This window comes from Xenopus laevis, chromosome 7L (assembly GCF_017654675.1).
Source record: "Xenopus laevis strain J_2021 chromosome 7L, Xenopus_laevis_v10.1, whole genome shotgun sequence".
Lineage (NCBI taxonomy): Eukaryota > Metazoa > Chordata > Amphibia > Anura > Pipidae > Xenopus > Xenopus laevis.
This window is the reverse complement of record NC_054383.1, coordinates 92157879-92180245: the sequence shown is the minus strand read 5'-3', so window position 1 is coordinate 92180245 and position 22367 is coordinate 92157879. Positions and strand designations below refer to the sequence as shown.

At 38.9% G+C, this 22367-nt stretch overlaps 1 protein-coding gene across 2 annotated transcripts; it reads right to left on the bottom strand.

Annotated features, from left to right (window-relative positions):
- Positions 1-8243: 8243 nt before the first annotated feature.
- Positions 8244-21402, bottom strand: spsb1.L (splA/ryanodine receptor domain and SOCS box containing 1 L homeolog). Of its 2 annotated transcripts, none has more exons than XM_018225993.2 (3): positions 21260-21402; positions 15238-16056; positions 8244-10409 (listed from the first exon to the last, which is right to left on the bottom strand). In XM_018225993.2, exons 2-3 carry the CDS (start codon positions 15929-15931, stop codon positions 10282-10284), a joined length of 822 nt encoding a protein of 273 aa, XP_018081482.1. In that variant the 5' UTR covers positions 15932-16056; positions 21260-21402; the 3' UTR covers positions 8244-10281. The 2 variants fall into 2 exon arrangements, with proteins under 2 accessions (XP_018081482.1, XP_018081483.1); XM_018225994.2 differs by having other exon boundaries at positions 21135-21271.
- Between the last annotated feature and the right edge of the window lie 965 nt (positions 21403-22367).

The window sequence follows — 22367 nt, the reverse complement described above, 5'->3', positions numbered from 1 at the left end:
TGTCTTGCCACTGGGGTATTCGCTTTTTCAGAGTTAATATCATTAATATGTTCACGTATCCTATTTTTTAGATTTCTAATCGTGCAGCCAACATACTGTTTGTAACATTTCAAACAGGTAATCAAATACACTACTGATTTCGTGTTACAATTAATGTAGCTCCTAATCTGGTATGTTTCCTTTGTTACACTACAGGTGAAGATCTCTGATACCTGAACTACTCCACACGTGACACATCTTTTCGCTCCACATCTGAACATTCCAACACTATCCAGCCATATATTTTATCTAATTTCCTTATTAAAGGGTACAGCGGATGTAATGTCCTTGTACTCCAGCATTCCACATGAAAAGGGCATGGTAGCAATAGAATACCACCTTAATAGGTACAGTAACTATTCGGAGGGTGTCAAACATTTCATCTTGAAAGGCTCTCTGGTACCTCCTTACACATAACTATTTCATGTTTGGAGGTGTGTTTTACCTCCAGAGGTGTGGGACGGCCATGGGGGCACGTTTTGCACCAACGTATGCCAACCTGTACATGGGTTGGTGGGAAGAAACCTACGTCCTTGGAGGGGACCACACACTCCTCCGGCATGTCGTCACCTACCGTCGCTACATAGACGACCTTCTGTTTGTGTGGGCGGAGGGCGATACCTTGTTTGGGGAGTTTATCAATAGTTTGAGTAATGAGGCCCTAAACCTGAAATTTACGTACAATTTCAATAGGAAGAGCATTGCTTATTTAGATCTATGGATTAGTGTGGAGAACGGCAAGATTATGACAACTGTTTATACTAAGTCCTTTGCAGGGAACTCCCTATTGAGGGCAGACTCCTGTCACCCACGACATCTTAATGATGGAATCCCTAGGGGACAGTTCTTGCGTTTACGCAGAAACTGTAATACAGTGGAGAAATATATAGAGGAGTTGTGCATACTAAGGGACAAGTCTCTCTGCAAAGGATACAAATTTGAGGGTTTACAGAAGGCCTTTTTATCGGCACTTGAATTGGACAGGAAGGATTTAATAAAAAGTAAGGATAGAATAAATCAAAACAGCTCAGTATCAAATATTGTCCCTATAGAGGGTCATTCTGGAAGAGTGGTGAAAGAAATGAGAAGGGACACACAGAAAAAAATAATATTAAGCACGAGATACAGTACGCAATTTAATAGGATTAAACATATACTAAATAGACAGCTCCCGATATTATATGGGGATCCGTTGTTTAGGCAGCTACTAGAACCAGGCATCCAGGTAGTAGCAAGGAGGGCTCCAACACTGGATATGAAACTAGCACCCAGTATGTTTAATAAGGAAATTAGATCAAATATATGGCTGGATAGTGTTGGAATGTTCAGATGTGGAGCGAAAAGATGTGTCACGTGTGGACTAGTTCAGGTATCAGAGATCTTCACCTGTAGTGTAACAAAGGAAACACACCAGATTAGGAGCTACATTAATTGTAACACGAAATCAGTAGTGTATTTGATTACCTGTTTGAAATGTTACAAACAGTATGTTGGCTGCACGATTAGAAATCTAAAAAATAGGATACGTGAACATATTAATGATATTAACTCTGAAAAAGCGAATACCCCAGTGGCAAGACATTTCAGAGAGTGTAGTGGTGGTGATACCAAATGGATGTCAGTGCAAGGAATAGAAAGAGTGAGTTTGGGCCCGAGAGGTGGTGATTTACAAGCCAAAGTATTAAAAACAGAAATTAAATGGATATTTCAGCTACACACTAGACAACCGGAAGGGCTAAACTCAGTCTTTGACATCAGTTGTTATTTTTAATTTTTAGTTTTAGAAGCTTATTCTATAAAATAACACTGTGTATGCCTGTGGGAATCATTTGTACATTGTTGCACAATCGCTACCTTAACAAGTTGAAACAAAACAGTTACAGATTTTTATATAAGTCTCCAGATATTAACTATTGTGTCAAATTATATTTTAGTAATGAATTATGGTTAAAGTAAACTGAATGTCACATAAATGAAATTCTGTATTTATTTAAGATATGAAATACGAAATTATATGGTTTTTATTTATACATTGTATCAATTAAGAAGTGAATATATGGAATTGTCCGGTTTTCAAGTATTCCCTTTGAATGTAACTGACGTGATATTTTTAATGAATCAGATTGAAATTCTTTTTTTTTTTTAAAAAAAAGGTGTATTAACTTAATTAATGCACAGGTGTGTTGGGGGGATTTAAACTCGGTGTAATGTGACAGGAAGTGAGGTCTCTGAGGAAGTGTTGTATCACAAAACGCGTCAGACCTCAGGTGCTAAGTTTGTTTGTTTGATTGATACTATGTCTTAATAAAGAATTTACCTTTTAACTATCTGGAAAAGAGCGATTTGTGTTTGATGCCCAGGAGTGCGCGGCCTCCAAATATTCTACTTAACATTTATTTATGGGCAGTGGGAACCTGTACTTGCCTCTAGGCCTGTGTGCTCTTACTTAATGGCAGACTGTGCCACTAAATGCGCCACTGAACTCAGCAGTGCTATCACAGGATCACCCCTAACAAACCTGCCTCCTCCTTACATGCCAAAATCCATGCTTTCTCTAGCTAAACCCACAGAGAAGTTGTCACTAGTGCTGCACCGTTAAAAAAGAATGGACCTTGAGAGACAGAACAAAAAGCCCAAACTCTACATGCAATGTTGTATAAAGCAGTGCAATGGGAGAGCCATTTTGCTTTATTGCTGGAACAGGGTGGGTCACAATTTTTGATTGCATGGACTGAGGAATCCACTTCCTGGTAGGCATCTTGTCTTCCTTGTTCTTGGCAGGGATTCTAGTTATACTATCGGCCTTTGTTGAATTAGACAATGCCACGCCAATTAATTCTTTAGCTATATGGCTTATTTACTACATTGCTGCTTGAGATGACAGACACTGTAAGGCTCACAGCACACAGGACATATTCCCTGTATTTATTAGCTGGTATAATGTGACATTAGAATTAATGGAAACTGGCACCATGTGACCCACAAACAAACACACATTCTGGCTATAATTCAGAAAATACTCCGATGGTGGAGGATGCTTTATTATTGGGACAAAGGCAACAGATACATTGAGCTTATAAACAAAACTATTACAATAACTATTGTTCTGGCAGAGAAGGGCTGGGATCCTAGACAGCTGCCTCCCATTCACACCGCTACTATAGACTGATCTTACTCTAAAACAATGACCCCCAACCAGTGGCTCACTAGCAACATGTTGCTCACAACCCCTTGGATGTTGCTCCCAGTAGTCTCAAAACTTATTTTTGAATTCCTGGTTTGGAGGCAAGTTTTGGTGCATAAAAACAAGGTGAATTACCAGAGACTCTTATTGGCTGACAATCCATGTAGGGGCTACCAAATAGCAAAAGCATTTACTTTGCACCACCCAGGAACATTTTCCATGCTTGCATTGCTCCTTAACTCATTTACATCTGAATGTTGCCGACGGGTAAAAAGGGTTGGGGACCCCTGGCCTAAAACATAGATTAGGGCCCTTACATATGGGTAATTAAATGTGCTTACCTTAAAAATGAAAGCTGAACAGATAGGGGCAGATTTATCAAGGGTTGAAACTTCGAAATTCAAATAAAAAAAGACCATCAAAAAATTATTTTAAAAAAATCTAATTTTTTGGTGGGTGAATAGGCTGTATTCAATCTTTCTAACTGAATTAAGATGGAATTCGATTCGAAAGTATTTTAAAAAAAAACTTTGATTTTTCAAAGTCCACCAATTGACTCCATATGGGTTCTAGGAGGGCCCCATAGGCTAAAACAGCAATTTGTCAGGTTTTAGATGTCAAATGGTCGAAGTAGTAGTTTTAAAGAGAAAGTGCATGATAAATTTCGATATTCTAATTTTTTTCAAATTCGAATGGCATTTGGACTATTTCCTAGTCGAAGTACACAAAAATGGCTTGAAATTCAAATTTTTTTACTTTGAATTTTCACTTTGACCCTTGATAAATCTGCCCCATAGCGTTTATAGGTGTTTGAGTTGAACATACATTTTGGTTTAATTTTAAATGCAGATGAAACTCAAATGCAGCTTGTAGGAATAAATCATGCAGTTGATGGGTTCACCTTTACGTTAACTTTTAGTATGTTATAGACTTGGCCAATTCTAAGCAACTTTTTAACTGGTCAGTATTTACTTTCTATAGTTTAATTATTTGCTTTTTTACACAGCAGATAGCAGATAAGCTCTGTAGAACATAATGTTATCCGTTATCCATTAGTTAACCTGTGCCATATAGCCGTTTTTCAATTTCCGCCATTGCTACTCAGCAGCTTGTTTATATGAACTAAAGTAGTGTTTCTGAAGCAAACAGATTCGTTTTACCAGTGCAGGGCAACACTACATGATATTTTCATTACTTTAAAACACTTTCAGTTTTTGGTGTTACTGTTCCTTTAAATGTATAAAAAAATAAATTGAACATTGGACTCTGCACCTTTTTACAACTGCAAAGAAAATGTGTCAGTATTTATAGTCTTTGAAAGGGTTACAGTTCGATCAGATTCCCTGTAAAGCCAGTTTCAGTGCACTTTGAAAGAATTGCATCTATGACTAGATTGTAAGCTCAAAAGACCAATGACCCGTTTTGTCTATGTATGTGTATGTATATATATATTGGGGATGCACCGAATCCACTTTTTTGGATTCGGCCGAACCCCCCAATCCTTCACGAAGGATTCGGCTGAATACCGAACCGAATCCGAACTATAATTTGCATATGCAAATTAGGGGTGGGAAGGGGAAAACATTTTTTACTTCCTTGTTTTCTGACAATAAGTCACGCAATTTCCCTCCCTTCGGATTCGGTTCAGCCGGGCAGAAGGATTCGGCCGAATCCTGCTGAAAAAGGCCGAATCCTGGCCGAATCCCGAACCGAATCCTGTGCATCCCTAATATATACATATATATATATATATATATATATATATATATTTATTGTACAGCACTGTTCTACAGCACTGTTCTATTGTACGCTGGTCCTGCGTGTGCAGGGGATTTATTTACAAAAAAAATGATCGCAGACACATTTGCCAGTTTTGTAACAATGTAACAAGGTACGGGCACCAGATTTCGAAAGCTGTTCCACGATTAAACATCTTCAATCCCATTGACTGGTCCCCTGTATGAAAGCGGCAATAATTCAGCAGGGAGCAGGAAAGCACATGCTGGAAGCGTTCACATTAGTACAAAGCTGTATCATATCCCAGAGACTTTATTTTACCGTTGCTAAGGCTCAGCTTGCAAACACAGCAACCTCCTGCTCATTTATTTGAAGTATTCGCTACAGCTGGAACTCAACCATGTTTGGGTGTCTAGCCCAGGACGCTCTTATTTGTGAGTCTCCCACAGAGAACAGGCAGCTTTAGTGCAGTTTATAGCAGAGCTCCACATTCCTCACAAGAACATTTAATAGACTGCCCACATATGGTCAAATATTGCAACAACTTTTCTTGCCCTTTGTCCTGTCTGTCAACATCTTCACTGTTTATAATCAGTAGCACATAAAGACATTTTCTCATGTTCTCCCTAACCACCTTAGATTCCCTGTTATGAGGTGGATGGGGGGGGGACAAGAATTCCTGAAACATTAATTTTTATAAGAAAAACAGCTTTTGGGGCCGGAATGCAGTGGCTAGATTCAAAGACAAATCTTGCGAATTACAAATGGCTAGCACTTTCCTTAGCCACGACAGCCCTTTTGGATTTTATAAAACACATTCCACAACGCCTGCTTAAATGTGCTTGTCAAAACTATCATTTCATTAAGTAAATGTGTATACATCGCCATTGAAATAAACAGGCATTTAGTAGTGATTGCTTTAAAATGCTTAGTGATTAATGAAACGGCACTTTAAAGGAGAAGGAAAACTACAGAGGCAGATTATTGCCAATAGATTAGCTGCAATAGTGCAAACTAGAACCCTATTTATTCTGTAGAATGCTTTACCATACCAGAGTAAACAGTTCTAGAAGTTCTGGTTGTTTAGGATAGCAGCTGCCATATTAGCTTGGTGTGACATCACTTCCTGACCGAGCCTCTCCCTGATCACTCATAGCTCTGGGCTCAGATTACAGCAGAGAAGGGAGGTGGGGGGGAAGAGGAGCAAACTGAGCATGCTCAAGCCCGAGGCAAGGAGGTTTAATCTGAAGGCAGGAAGTCTGATACAGAAGCCCATGTGTACATATTAGAAGAAAGAAATGTGGTGTTTCTTTTGACAGAGGACTCTGAGCAGCACTACTTTGAGGGTTTACTGGTATATTTAGGTGGACCTTTCTGATAAGGCTAACTTAGTTTTAACCTTTCCTTCTCCTTTAAGGCATACGTATGTACAGGCCCAGATTTGCGGACAGGCCACAAAGATGTACACAAATGCAGGTGGCGTACCGCCTACTGGCCGTATTTGAACTGTGGCAGTGGCAGGAATAGGAGGTGGTGTTTTGGGGTTTGTGAGAATGGGGGGGGGGTGTCAAGCAGGCTGTGAGTGAGAGAGGGGGGTGCCAAGGTGAGGCATGATTTCAACATGCTGGATTGAATTGATGGTTGTATCGACAATAACGTTTTCTTTATGGTTGAAAATATAAACATGTATGCATTCGACTTGCAGTTGCACCAGAATGGGCAGTTGGTGTCACCCTATAAAAGGGCGGAGTATCTACATATATGCTTGCAGCAAACTAGGCCAACTGTCACATAAAACCACCATGTTAGATTATGTAAAATGAGTGTAAATATTCCAGATCACTCAGGAATTTGTGTATTAACTGCACCCAAGATGGCAAGACTGTCAAGTAAGGGGAAAAAACCTGGCACAGACTTACAAAGGGGGCTAACAAGGGGAACCCATTTAGCAGGTTTTTTATTTTTGTTCTTTAAAGGAGAAGGAAAGGGAAATAACTGGGGAGGTGCCAAATGTTAGATACCTCCCAGTGAGTCAATCTGATCCTCCAAGCGGTTGTTCCTGGTCATAGAGACTGCCCCAGCCCTGGCTATTTCTGCAGCAGCATATGCTTGTATCCAGGCCAGCACATGTACAGTAGAGTGAAAAGCCGAACTTTAAGTAAAAAGCGGTCTTTACACCACAAAGCATGTACTGGGCCGGCCAATGAAGGACTGTGCTCCTACAGAAATAACCCAGACTGTTGCAGTTTTTCAGGAAACCGGAGCAAGCGCCTTGAATACCATGTAAGCAATTAAAATAACTGGGGAGTGCCCAACACATGGCACCCCCAGCAATTTCACCAATCTCATTTATCAGTAAATTTGTGAAGACGCATAACCAGTTTCAGTAGCCAGGATTCATACGTCTGGGTGTTGAGTCCTAAAATGTTCCATGATGAAATTCTATGCACTGTTCTATTGAAAGGGGTGGGTTCACCTTCAAGTTCACTTTTAGTATGTTATAGAAAGCCAAATTCTAAGCAAGTCCTTCAATTGGTTGTCATTTTGTATAGTTTTTAAAACCTTTGAGCTGTCAAATGGGGGTCACTGACCCCATCTAAAATAAATAAATAAATAAATATGCTCCAAGTCTGCACATGCTTGGTTATTGCTTCTTTTTATTACTCATCTTTCTATTCAGGGCCTCTCCTATTCACAATACGGTCTTATTCAAATCAATGCAGGGTTGCTAGGATAATTCAGAGACTAGCAACCAAATTGCTGAAATAGCAAACCAAGAGCTGCTAAATAAAAACCACAAATAAAAACGAAAGTAAATTGCAAATTGTCTTAGAATATCACTTTCTACATTAACAATTCTTGTTTTCAAACATTTTCTGCATTAACTTTACTCAAAGATCGCTGCATTCGAAAGCAGTATGCTTCTTCCCTTCTAACCTCAGGGTCTGACTTAAAACAAGAATTTAAGCGGCTGGTTTGCATGGAAGTCAGCCAAATCAGAGTAGCCAAACTGAAGGCTTAAAATCATGCGACTTTTCGGCACACAAACAAGGAAGCTGCATTTTCTTCAATGCATGATTTAACCCTTCCTTAGCCTATTTTGCATATGCAAATTATGGGTTGGATTCAGCAGAATCCCAAAATAGTGAATTTGGTGCATCCCTAGTTTTTATTGCAGTTACATTTCCAAATAATTTAAACCACTGAAATTGAAATTAATGTTTAAAATAAAAAACATTTGTGAACATTTCTTAAAGTCTTAAAAAACACTAGAGGCTTTACATTTAATAAACTATTTCTTTATTACACATGTTTTATCTACATATTTTATAAAAAGATTAAAACTGTACAAACAAGTTGACGACAGTAGGGAGACATACTAAGTCACTTTTCTGTAGGTTGGGAGACTACTTGCACAAATAAAATAAAAGGAAGCAACTATATTTTCCTTACAGTTCCCCCCTAATTGTGCAATACTGCAAGTGTCCTAATCCAGCAAGAAAACAGCTTACAGGGAAGATAAAAGATGGCACCTGACGTACCCTTACAGCCTCAGTATCACTGTGCACCTTAGAAGAATGAAGGTCTTCTTGGACTTTAAAGTACCCTACAGCAGCAATTAAAATATATTCACACTCCTACTTACATTGATTCAACATTAAAAGTCACATCCAGCCATTGTACCTGTACATAAAAAGTTAATGTATTTTAAATTCATTTTGAACAAATGGCCCATCATACAACAAAACAACAAAAAAAATAAAATAAAAAAAAGGTATCCAACAGATTTTGGTTTCTGGGAGAAGTTCCTGAGAACTGGGAATGGCCACAGACATTTTTTTTAGGAATCTGCCAACCAGTATTCACTGTAGTACCTGCGGTTATCAACCGATGCATTAACTGGGTTTATGTATTTTAAACAAGTGCCACTGCTTCTTACTAGAATCCACTCCCTGTAGGTGTGGCTTATGGGGAAGGGGTGCTATGGAGGAGAGAAAGGGTGGCAGTAAAGTGTTTAATAACTAGGGCTTTTCCTTTAATTTCCAACTGTGTAAAAACATCCCATCTCTGCACAATTATATCTTTTACATATGAATGGGAGCCATCTTATTGCTTCGGTCTAATGACTGGTCCTGCGCTGGACTGCATGCTGCAACTTACTCCATGTACCTTTTATTTCGAGATCATTCCAGGTGTTCAGAGACTTTAAAAAGGAAAAAAAAGTTGCAGTAACAAATTTAAGCTTGGCAAATAGTAAGACAGATCCCACTCATATGAACGGACAAATTAGCAGCAGGGGCGTTCCATGCACTATGATGATGTAAAGGAAAATAACAGGAACATTAATAATGAATAGAAAATATTTTCATCTTACGGTTTCAGAAAACAGAAGGTTATATACAGTTGTGCACCACTGGCCCTATACAAGGCAGGGATATAACAACAAGGCTGTTACTCCGTTTACACACCGAAAACATAAAAAGATGGAGGCTAAAAGGAGGTTTTTAAACACTACACATTTTTAAATTGCTTTCCGTTGAAAGTTTTTGTAATATTTAGCTTTAAAATGAATTTTACTTTACTCCCTCTCATGTAAGTTTTGCAAGTTAGGTCACAACCCTCTAAACTAGTTTCTTAACCTAGTCAGATGTTGCTGGACTACAACTACCCTTGATTATAGGTTTAAAAAACATTAGGTGGATAAATGACAGCAGCAGCTAAATGCCAATGTTTGTCAATGAACACTTACTGTATGACTGACTATAGTAAAGCTTGGGAACTATGCTGAGTAAGGGCTGAAGCTGCCCAGCAATGCATCGGCTAATGTATTCAATTTTAACACACCTAGCTTTCTAATAACTACAGGGAAAGGTTGAAAACTGTAATAAACTAGAAGGCAATTGAGAAAATGTTTGTAAAATGTCAAATGCCCTTGCCACAGTCTTGAACTTAATATTTAGAGGCACCTCTGTTGTTGGACAGACAAACATACAAATCTTGACAGTTACATACATAGAAAAAAAATTTGAGAATGCCGAATTTGGATGGTTCCCATTTAGAAATTTAAAAGTGACCCTGTTTTGTATTAGGCCCGTGGAAAATAGTTGCATTACTAGATATCCTTCACAGAAAAGGTGCAATTAGGAAATACAAAAAACTCCAGGGCAAAAACTTGGAGGTACTGGTAGTCCGTAGCATGCATTTGCGCATTTGAGATCGTACCGCTTCATCAGAGAGTGATGCAGTGTAGGTGAAAGGATTGGAGCGTCAGAATGCATAGTACTGTATAGATTACTATAGGCAGAAGATCTGTGCATGGGTCAGTGGTAAAGTAGGTAGCCTTTAAGTGCAGCCGGTAGTGGAAGGTCTTGTATTTCGTTCAGTCTGTCTTTTCCCAAAGCAAGGCGAACAGATCTTCTACATAGATCCATCAGTGGAAGTGGTTCGGCTACAAGAAATGGGAAAAGTCCATTACTTATGTATACATAATATTCCTACAGAATAAAAGCTTCTGATGAGAACGCCATCACATTCACGGTCAGCCATTCTTAGACTCAACAATGTACTAAAGATGTTATTTAATACAATGAAAAAAAAAAAAATGTATATCTATAAGTAGATTCATCTTTTCTATGGTGGGCATGCATATATGTGCTTGGAGCCTGCAGTGCAAGTAACTTATAACTACACTCAGGAGAGCAGCTAAAGTACATTTGTTCTGATGAAAGCACCCTCTGAAAATCACACACTTTTCCAGGCTAACCCCTTCCAAACTCGATAAAACAAATTTTTTTTAAAAAAAATAGAACCATTAAATGAGCATCTGTTACCAAAGAAATATATATGGTCAGTTTATAGGCAGATTAGAGAGATAGTTAGTTATGGCATTGGAATTAGATGGTGAAATAATTTGGGTTAGGCTGATTTGGCTTGCTAGGTTCATGCCCAAGTTTAGTCATTTTGTCAGTCCCCTTAGCATTGACAGTAACAGTCACCTACATTTTTTATTTATTTTTATAGAGTATTTGAACCAGTCTAACTGTGTAAACATGTGTCATTAGGGTGATTGAACTGTTAACCACTGGACTGTGGACTCTGCTATTGATAAGCAGAGTGATTCAATCATATATTGTGAAGAGCAACCATGTTTTTAACAGTTAACTGTTGTACATTATGGGAGTTTGCCCCCTCTTCTGTATTTATACTGCAGAGCCACTTCTGGTTTGACCAACTGCTGACAAGGCATCAGCCTTTGGGAAGTAGAAGAGACCAATAAGGATTGGAAAGACTTGCATTTCAAATTTTATTGGGTGGCAAAATAACATTTTAAAACATGGATGTATTTGCTTGAGCACCCCTCACTCTTTGTTGTATATGTATATACATTTTACTTTGTTTAGCAAGAGAAACCAGATATTTTATAATTAAAATACACAATATGTTTAGCAGAGACCTTAGCCATAGAACCAGTGTTCAAAACTGAGCTATACTGCCCCACATTAAACAATATGTCTGTATATAGGGCTACCATTAAACACAGTCCTGTACTTTTTTTCAGGAAAATTAAATACAAATTTACAAAGATTCACCTACTCTGTGCTGCATGTCCTAGAATATGTAGGACTCACACTGGTAGTGCAGATTCTGGGTTGCATTTTGTGCAAACATATTTCCATTTGATCAAGATACCCTTGAAACAGAAAGACTATATGCTACATGTTAGACAGGTGGGAAAAAGCCTCAAGATCCTACCCCACAAAGCTTACAATCTCAGCTGCTTACAGGCACAACAAAGGGTAATACATGTTTCTATCCACAATACTTGGGGAGGTGAACACAAGTGCTAGCAACTCCAAGGGTAGAATTGTGTTTAGAAAGAAGCTGCTTACAGAAGAATTCAGAGATTGAGTTGCAGAGGTAAGGAGCGGTGTAGATGGAAGCGAGTGTGGCTTCCTGGTGGTCCACTGAGCTGCTGACATAAGTGAATGATGTAATAAGATAAGAGATATAAAAGGCTTTTGAAAGTTAGCCAAAGCAATATAACTTGTTGCCTAAAGAGCACCTGTAATGTGCATGAGGAGTGGTATGTCCAGACTGAGAAGCACCTGATCAATATGTATGTGTTACCAATATGGCAGCCTGCACAAGAAGCAATTAACTGGAGGCAGACCTATGCAATATACTGTAGGATGGATTTTTATAAAATAGTATTTTTACTCTCAGAGGTTTAACAAGGGGGTTCATTTAAAATGAAGCTATTATAAAGAATTTTAACAGAAAAGGGAGCACCTTTAAAGGGGTTGTTCACTTCCCAAACAATTCTTTCAATTCAGTTTTTACATTGTTCCCCAGAAATTATTACTTTCCATTATTTATTTTATCCAATATCTAAGTTTAAAGTTGAATGTTCGTGTCTCTGGTGTTTGAGTCTGGCAGCTCATTAATTCAGGTGCAGACTCTTAAATGTTTACAATTTTGCAACATTGAGTTGATACATTTCTCAGCAGCTTCTCTGGAGTATTAGCAACTATTGTATCAAGTCTAACAGCTGCCTGTAATGAAACACAGATTCTGCTCAGCAGGGACAAAGATAAATGTATCAAGTAAATGTATCCATTTAGAACAGTTTACAGGGTCTACCTGAAAACTAGTTGTTTGAAGGTGAACAACCCCTTTAAAGAGGATACTAGCAGCAGAATTTAAGCTACACTGACGGGGGGCTCAGATGAGATCTGCAATTTGGTTGCAGAATTCTACACAGTAGAGAGAAAATATAAGATTGAAATATTTGTACAAAGGAGAGGCAAGTGAAGTAGAAAATTGGAAACAGGTCAGGAATGCAAGAAATCAGAAAATAAAGGGAGAGCAAAATAACTACTCATTCAAACTATTGGGAGTCCTGTTGGCTGTGTGGCATTCATAATTCACTATAACCCCATTTCTACATGTTCAAGCTGCTAGTGATCCATCTAGGACAGACGTTAAACACAGACACCGATACCAATGTGCATACAGAGTAGTGATGGTGTTAAACACAACAGGGCTAATACAACAGCAGGCAAACATGCATCTCAGCAGTAAGGCAAGGCTGCACCTTGGATCCTTTCCATACAAGCAGATGCGCACACACACACCCACTCCACTTTCTCTGCATTGACAGACACGGCGTTGGCCTGAGTTTAGTTAAGATTTATTGCAGAGACGGAGCTATGCACCAATATCCACTCCATGTGTCTGCACATAAGCCAACACTGTGCCCATCAGTGAAGAGACAACTGGGGAAGAGTAGTCAGACATTGGAAAAAGAAAACATCTCTTGAAAATTTTTTTAAGGTTGACAACCTACTTTACACTTGTTGACTTAGCAGTATCAGAGACGTCAATCTAGTCTAAGAGGCGCTCCGAGATTAATACAATTTGGGGATGTTTACACTCTAATGCTGCTGAGAAATGTATCAATATATTTTAAACTGTCGCCACTGATCTGTCACTGAGCTGCTACTGTGAACATGAAGGAGAAATGAAACCAACATTTCAGAAAAAATGGGGAGGGTGATTTAAGAAACAAAAAAAAAAAAAAAAAAAAAGAAGGTGAAATTCTCTGAAGATTTAAAAGGATTTCCCTGCTGTTTCCTAGTGGCAGCCATCCTTAAAGGAACAGTAACAAAAATGAAAGTGTTTTAAAGTAATGAAAATATCATGTACTGTTGCCCTGCACTGGTACAACTGATCTTTTTGCTTCCGAAACACTACTATAGTTCATAGAAATAAGCTGCTGTGTAGCAATGGCGAAAATGTAAAAAAAGCCTATGGCACAGGGTAAATAGTGGATAACATGTTCTACAGAGTTTATCTGCTGTGTAACCTGAGCCTTTTCTCCTTTGAATGGCTGCCCCCATTGCTACACAGCAACTTATTTATATAAACAATAGTAGTGTTTCTGAAGCAAACACACCAGTTTTACCAGCACAGGGCGACACCATTATATTTTTTATTACTTACACATTTTTTGATGTTACTGTTCCTTTAACTTACTGGTTTTAGCAGCATCAGAGAAATTAAAGAAGTTACTTTATCACTTTGTAAGAATTGCTTTGATGCAGACAATACAAAAAGATTGGAGCATACCCAGCCAAGCCCCCCCCCCACCCCCTTAATCCATATAGTTACAAATAGGTTTTAATTGGTTTATCGAACATTTTTCAAGAGTATCCAGCAAAGACATTGCACCCTATATTTACCTTCAAGCTTGACTTTAAGATTTGATTTTTGCAGAGAAAAGATGATCTCTCTAAAATATATCCTAATTAGCCCCGTCACTGTACAACCCCACCCTAGGGGGAGGACACAGATTAAGAACCAGCAACATCAAAACCAGCAACCAAAAAAAAAAAAAAAAAAAAAAAGTGCAATAAAAAGAAACCAAGTTTAATAAAGATTTGTATAATTGCACTGGCTAGTTCTCCTCTTACAATATGCATCAGCCCACGCGATTACCAGAGCAGCATGCTGCCATTTTATATGCCACCCTGGGCCGATGAATGTTCAGCATACTAAAGTCAGAAGAATAATGGCAGCGCAGAAGAGAAAGCTGGAAAAATAAGTACTATAATACAGCTTGGCTCTCCAATATGGAGATTAGTAAAGAATGTAAACAATTTGCCAGTGCATTTGTGACCTCAAAGGTGGAACTGTCACAAAAATGAAAATGTAATATTAGCTTCAGCATACTGAAACAAGAACTTTAATACAAACAATTCAATTCTGTACAGTTTCTAAAATAAAGTTCTCACTATTACTCTCAGCATTGGTTTCTCTTCATTCTGTCTTCATGCAGCAGTTTCTCACTTTAGTATGAGGAAGCTTATATTAAATTTTCATTTTCGACGAGTTCCCCCTTAAACACCCAGGTGGCCAGACATTATTTTTGGTTGTGTTAACCAGGACTGGGTTACCAGGACTCCGATATCCATGGGAGGCAGTTTTAACAAGTTGCCCAGAAATGCCAAGTTTTAAAATGATCTTGTGAGCGAGAAGAAAAAAAATAAATAAAAAAATACCCCCACACACTCGTATCAAGAATTCATTTTCAGATGCGAGTGTAGCTTCTGAATATTCTTGCAAGGGTACACACGCCATTTAAACTTTGCAACTTTGAAAACTTACTTATGTACATTATCACAGGCCTTTAGAAAGTTGGTATATTGAAAAAAAAAAAAAACCTACACTAATTTGTCTTTGCGCCTAACGCAAAGGTATTAGTATGGTATACTTACGGTCAAGTCCATTTAAGTATCGCATCCTTATTTCACAGTGACCCCACACTGCACTTACAACAGGATAAAGTTTTTTTCCCTTTAGTCCTCGAAAAGCAATTCCCATGTATTGTCCATCCACAACAAAGCTAAGTGTGCCATCATCCATATCAAGTACCACCAAGAAAGAATCCGGGACAATGAATGTTTCGTCAGGCTCCAGAAATGCAGGGTATGTTCTACTTGGTTGGTTTTTCCCATCATGATATAGTTTATTCCTGCCCAGGTCCCAGCCCCAGGATTTGCCATTACTGCCTATAAGTGTTGTATAGCCAACAGAATGAAGAGGTGCATCCACTGTAGCGACACCAACAACTGCATGAGTCCCTCGCTGTCGCATGACCCAGGTAATCTCCCAAACATGCAAGCCACGGGTGTAGCCAATTTTGCCACGAATAGCATCTGTGCTTTGTGCCACCGGATGCCGGTGAAAAACAAGTTTGTCCTCCTCTTTGACAAACACATTTAGCGAGCGGTCATTGTTATTCCAGGAGTGCTGAAGCTGAACTTCTTGGGACACCGGAGGCATATCCAATAAAAGGTCGAGTCTTGCAGGTTTACAGTAGTCAAGCCCTTGTAGATCTTGCTTTAGAGGTCTATATGCAGGGTCCCTCATATCCACCGTCTTTATACCGCCTGTGACTTTCTGACCCATGATACAAACAGATTTCAATCTAAGGAGCCAAATACAAGCTCATCCAGCTGGCCAGTCTTAAAGTTTCCTTCTGTCCAATGAAAAGCTGAGGCAACCGAGAATTCAGTTTAGTTTTACCACTTCACCTACAACAGAAAGAGATGGTTAAGTCAGTCTTAAATGTATTCAGAAAAATCTCAATAATGCAGAAAAACCTAGTTAAAATGAATATATACAAATAACAGGCACGAGTGAACTCTAAATATTGAACTACAATAAATCAGTCAACATAGGCTTACCAGCCAATTGTCTAAACATAAAGGGCATAACACATATAAAGTACATAAATACAGAGCCAGCATAAACATCAATGTGTCTGCCTTAAGGTCACAACCACATGAGAGTACAGATTTTTACAAGGTCTGAACAGTGCCCAACTTCACTAAAGCTCTTGGCAAAATTAAGCAAACGTCACCAATGGTATTTAAACCATAGTATAAATTGTTCCTTGAAGATTATATCAGGTGCAACAGAAGAAGCTTGTGCTATATTGATGCTGAATAAATGTTTTAAAGGCATTCCTTTATGTATTATGTACAAGTGTACAGATTGTAAGCAGAGAAAAGGCAAAAAACATACAAGTATAGATTAGACTAACTAAATGGCCACTGAACTTTAGAGTTTAACGTACAGTGGTGTGAAAAACTATTTGCCCCCTTCCTGATTTCTTATTCTTTTGCATGTTTGTCACACTTAAATGTTTCTGCTCATCAAAAACCGTTAACTATTAGTCAAAGATAACATAATTGAACACAAAATGCAGTTTTTAAATGAAGGTTTACGTTAAGGGAGAAAAAAAACTCCAAATCTACATGGGCCTGTGTGAAAAAGTGATTGACCCCTTGTTAAAAAATAACTTAACTGTGGTTTATCACACCTGAGTTCAATTTCAAAGGTTATAAAGCCATTTCTAAAGCTTTGGGACTCCAGCGAACCACAGTGAGAGCCATTATCCACAAATGGCAAAAACATGGAACAGTGGTGAACCTTCCCAGGAGTGGCCGGCCGACCAAAACGACCCCAAGAGCGCAGAGACAACTCATCCGAGAGGCCACAAAAGACCCCAGGACAACATCTAAAGAACTGCAGGCCTCACTTGCCTCAATTAAGGTCAGTGTTCACGACTCCACCATAAGAAAGAGACTGGGCAAAAACGGCCTGCATGGCACATTTCCAAGGCGCAAACCACTTTTAAGCAAAAAGAACATTAAGGCTCGTCTCAATTTTGCTAAAAAACATCTCAATGATTGCCAAGACTTTTGGGAAAATAACTTGTGGACCGACGAGACAAAAGTTGAACTTTTTGGAAGGTGCGCGTCCCGTTACATCTGGCGTAAAAGTAACACAGCATTTCAGAAAAAGAACATCATACAACAGTAAAATATGGTGGTGGTGGTGTGATGGTCTGGGGTTGTTTCGCTGCTTCAGGACCTGGAAGACTTGCTGTGATAGATGGAACCATGAATTCTACTGTCTACCAAAAAATCCTGAAGGAGAATGTCCGGCCATCTGTTCGTCAACTCAAGCTGAAGCGATCTTGGGTGCTGCAGCAGGACAATGACCCAAAATACACCAGCAAATCCACCTCTGAATGGCTGAAGAAAAACAAAATGAAGACTTTGGAGTGGCCTAGTCAAAGTCCTGACTGAGTCTATGGAGATGTTGTGGCATGACCTTAAAAAGGCGGTTCATGCTAGAAAACCCTCAAATAAAGCTGAATTACAACAATTCTGCAAAGATGAGTGGGCCAAAATTCCTCCAGAGCGCTGTAAAAGACTCGTTGCAAGTTATCGCAAACGCTTGATTGCAGTTATTGCTGCTAAGGGTGGCCCAACCAGTTATTAGGTTCAGGGGGCAATTACTTTTTCACACAGGTTTGGATTTCTTTTCTCCCTAAATAATAAAAACCCTCATTTAAAAACTGCATTTTGTGTTTACTTGTGTTATCTTTGACTAATAGTTAAATGTGTTTGATGATCAGAAACATTTTGTGTGACAAACATGCAAAAGAATAAGAAATCAGGAAGGGGGCAAATAGTTTTTCACACCACTGTATTTGGAAAAATCAACTGTGTTGCAGACACCTTTCCTTTACAGGGTTTTCCCACACGGTTTCTAAAGCCACATATTTGAGCGTAAATACACAAAAAATTAAGCCCTATGAATAGAATGGAATACACACCCTAGAAATTCCCACGGATAGTTTCCGAGAAAACATCCCCCACGCGACGCCAGTATTTGTGTTTTTCATCAGAAACGCCAATACAACAAGGAAACGCCATATCATTGATCTCTATGGTGATCCGCAGGTTTGGAAATACAATTTTCTGTGTACTTTCAATATGGCGCCCAAACTCTTGCAAGACGGGTTGTGCATTTGCAGTATTGTATGCTTATGACGCAATTCCCTTCAGGGGGAATTCACTGTAGGCACTTTTGTTTGCTTAGATAAACAACATGTTTTAGGACAGCAAACACTTTCTAAATATGTAAAAAATTTCTAACTTCACTTCTGTAACATGATATTGGCTCTTACTTGAAAAAATATGTATATTTCATAACAGAAATAGTGCAACACCTGCCAGGAAAATACAACTGGTTTTGAAATTCCTTTCCAAGACTGAATAGTAATAGCAGTATGAAGATTCCCAACTTGTACAGCAAGAAGCCATAGCAATATAAAGTCAATATTTTCAAAGCATTACACAAGAAATAAACAAAAAGTGCTACATGGGGCAGGTTTTGGCCTTAAAAATGTTTTCAGGCTGAAAATCCCACATTTTCGTAGTGACAGGTGGACTGAATTCATGATTGCCGCCATGGGCAGAACAGGGCAATTTTAGAGTTCTCCCTGCTGGCGCTTTTCCATGGCAGAGATAATACCAAGTGTGACATAAGCCTTAGATTGCAAAGCCAAAGCAAATTCCAGAATTTGCCTTTGCAAAAAATTAATGATCTTCTGCATGCTTTTGGATCCAGAAAAAAATAAATTAAACTGTACACACACCTTGTAGTAAACATAATTACACATTTGTTATCAAAACACACAAAAGTTAAGGGAAGTATTGGCAGGAGTACAATGCAAATATTAACTAACCCACAAAGAAATGCAGGCATGGAACAAGAAATTGTGCTATCGCTCAGTTATTGACTTTTCAACTTTAACATAAACTGAACTACCCGTTATCTTATCATAGAAAATGTAAGTTCCCCCGGGTTAACGGTACAGAAGTTTCAAACAATTCTGTTTTGGAAAGTTTCCCAAAATGCCAAGACATAACAAAAGCAACCGTAGCCTCAAAGAGACAGTATACCCACCTGGATGACATGACCAATTAACTTGAGGCGAATGGAGCATAGTTTTTACCTATTGTTTCTGTTTCTTTAATTGCACAAGCTAAAAACAGCAATAATAAATTGCTTTTGGTTGTACATTTTCTGGTTCTTGTGAGCAAATATGCAAGAAAGAAGGTAGAATATCTATGCACAGAAAGTCTGCCAATGGCAATTGTTTAATATTTTACAATTACATGAAATACACATATTTCAACATTTTTCTGTGCACTAGAAGTTTCCATTTAGCTGAATAAAAAGCTGCATTAAAGATACGGACATCAGAAAAAAAACTTTTTTTATTATTTATCATGCTAGTTATAATTTTGCCATTAAACTATTTGCCTGATACTTTTACATTGCCTTTCTTACTACCCTGTTCCTCTATGAGGGGGCTGCCATATTGCCTAAAACATGCCAATAGAGAAACATTACACGTACCATAGGCTAACAAATGCATGATTATTTGTAAGCTAAAAAAGACGACTGGTGGAAGGTGTAGTTTATACAGAGGCCATTATCTACTTAAAGGAGCGGTTCACCTTTATGCTAACTTTTAGCAAGTTATAGAATGGCTGGTTCTAAGCAACTTTTCCGTTGGCCTAGATTTCTTCTATTTTATAGTTGCTCATTTGACCCCCCCCATCTAAAAACAAATGCTCTGGAAGTCTATACATTTATTGTTATTGCTACTTTTTTCTTATTACTCCTCTTTCTATTCAGACCTTATGCTAATCATATTCCAGTTTCTTATACAACTCAATGCATGGTTTCTAGGTTAATTTGGACCCTAGCAAAGATATTGCTGAAACTAGAAACTGGAGAGCTGCTGTTAAGATAGGCAACTACATAGTTTTTTTTATGTGAAACTCGGACATATATAAGGATATACTGCCCTTAAGACCACACAGCTGATTTTCAGTTGCCATTAGGAATGTGGCAAATACACTATTTTGGATTCGGCCGAACACCCGAATCCTTCGCGAAAGATTCGGCCCGAATCTGAGTTTGCAGATGCAAACTAGGGGTAGGAAGGGGAAAACATTTTTCATTTCCTTGTTTTGTGACAAAGTCACGCGATTTCCCTCCTTGCCCCTAATTTGCATATTCGGTTCAACTGGGTAGAAGGATTTGGCTGAACCCTGCTGAAAAAGACTGAATCCTGGATTCGGTGCATCCCTAGTTGCCATGTTCAATCAGAGCCAAGGCATGGGTTTTAGCAAACACTCCACAGTATACAAGTATAGTTAGCACCCGATACAACCGCGTAGTGAAACCGGTTTCTTACTCAGCACCCGTAACCTCCCAATTATTTGAGCCTGGTGCACGTCCAACGGTTTCCACCTTGTATCCGTTCAGTCACAATTTTCCCCATTACTGACAGCACCAATCATGGATCGCTTTTCTTAAAATGCCTTTATTGAGACATGGGCAATACACGTATGTATTGGGGTCTGAGCCCATGTCTCAATAAAGGCATTTTAAGAAAAGAGATCCATGATTGGTGCTGTCAGTAATGGGGAAAGTACAAGAGCACAGTGAGGCATGGATGTGAGTGTAAACTGATGCTGCATCATCTCTGTGCAAAATCTAATCTGCTCTGTGCTACAGAAAGATAATGATTAACCACTGATTACTAACTCAATCGTTTTGACTTCAGGTATTTCCAAGGAAGCACTGAGACTACCCTGCACCATTAGCCTATAGCTGTGCCCAGGTGCAGTAACCCATAAGAACAAGAAGAGGATTGCTTCTAAACAAACGAGCATCACATGGCAGCTGTTAATAGATTGCTGCACCTGGGCAGACAGTGTGTGAGCCAATGACTAACCATATTCCATGTGAGCCGGGGGAACAGATGACACCAAAGGAATAACAAGATGCAGAACAGCTTCCTCACTCGCTCAACTATAACTCAGGTGCAAGTCACAGAAACCAAAGACGCGTGAGACATACCGCCCAACAGCCCCGCTTTTCGCGGGACAGACCGGTTTTCATAACACAGCCCGCAGTCCCGGATCGCCGTTTAAATGATCAGCTCCTCCGCTCCTACAGTCCAAGCTCTCCCAGACTTTCGTCACAGTCTCGCGAGATGAGAGTTTGTGTCACGGCCACAGTATAAATATATATAAGCGCCATGACGCAATACGTAGTCGGCGGGGGGCGGGGTGAGTTTTGAACAGGGATAAACTGCGGATAAAACGCGGTAGTCAGTGCAGGGCAATAAAAAAAATGTCTGCCCACTAATCTGGTGCCAGGATGTCAAATAATTATTAGAAACTAGTGCTGGGGCTCATTAATCAACTCTGCGCAAATTTACCCATGGGCAGTTACCTATAGTAACCAATAAGTGATAAGAGCAAGTAGAATAAGAAATGTAGTAATCTGATTGGTTTCCAGGGGTTTTCTGCCCATGGGCAAATGTCACCCCCAGTGTGTTATTAAAACTGTAATTTTTCCTGCTCCCAAATTTGAGCAAGGGAACAAAGTAAAAAAAAAAAAAAAAAAAAAATATATATATATATATATATATATATTTCTGTGCTCACTGGAGCAACTACTTGTGCCATGGAACAAAAAACAAAATGTTCCATGTGGTTACGGCCAACAGAGCCGGAGATGCTGCCAATATTTAACCAAAAGTACAGTGTGTGCCAGGGAACAAAAAAACTCCTGGCTTCCCACTGAGACTGATTCAGTTACATTAAAGGAAAACTATACCCCCAAAATGAACACTTAAGCAACAGATAGTTTATATCAAATTGAATGACATATTAAAGAATCTTACCAAACTGGAATATATATTTACATAAATATTGCCCTTTTACATCTCTTGCCTTGAACCACCATTTCGTGACTCTATCTGTGCTGCCTCAGAGATCACCTGACCAGAAATACTACAACACTAACTGTAACAGGAAGAAGTGAGGAAGCAAAAGGCAGAACTCTGTCTGTTAATTGGCTCATGTGACCTTACATGTAGTTTGTATGTGAGCACAGTGAATCTTACGATCCCAGGGGGCGGCCCTTATTTTTTAAAATGGCAATTTTCTATTTATGATTA

Excerpts from the sequence above, each read along its gene's own strand:
- spsb1.L (XM_018225993.2), bottom strand. The coding sequence starts at position 15,931 with ATGGGTCAGAAAGTCACAGGCGGTATAAAGACGGTGGATATGAGGGAC. Across the intron at positions 10,410-15,237 it reads ATACTTAAATGGACTTGACC|CCGAACCACTTCCACTGATG; the intron begins GTAAGTATACCA and ends CATTTCTTGTAG.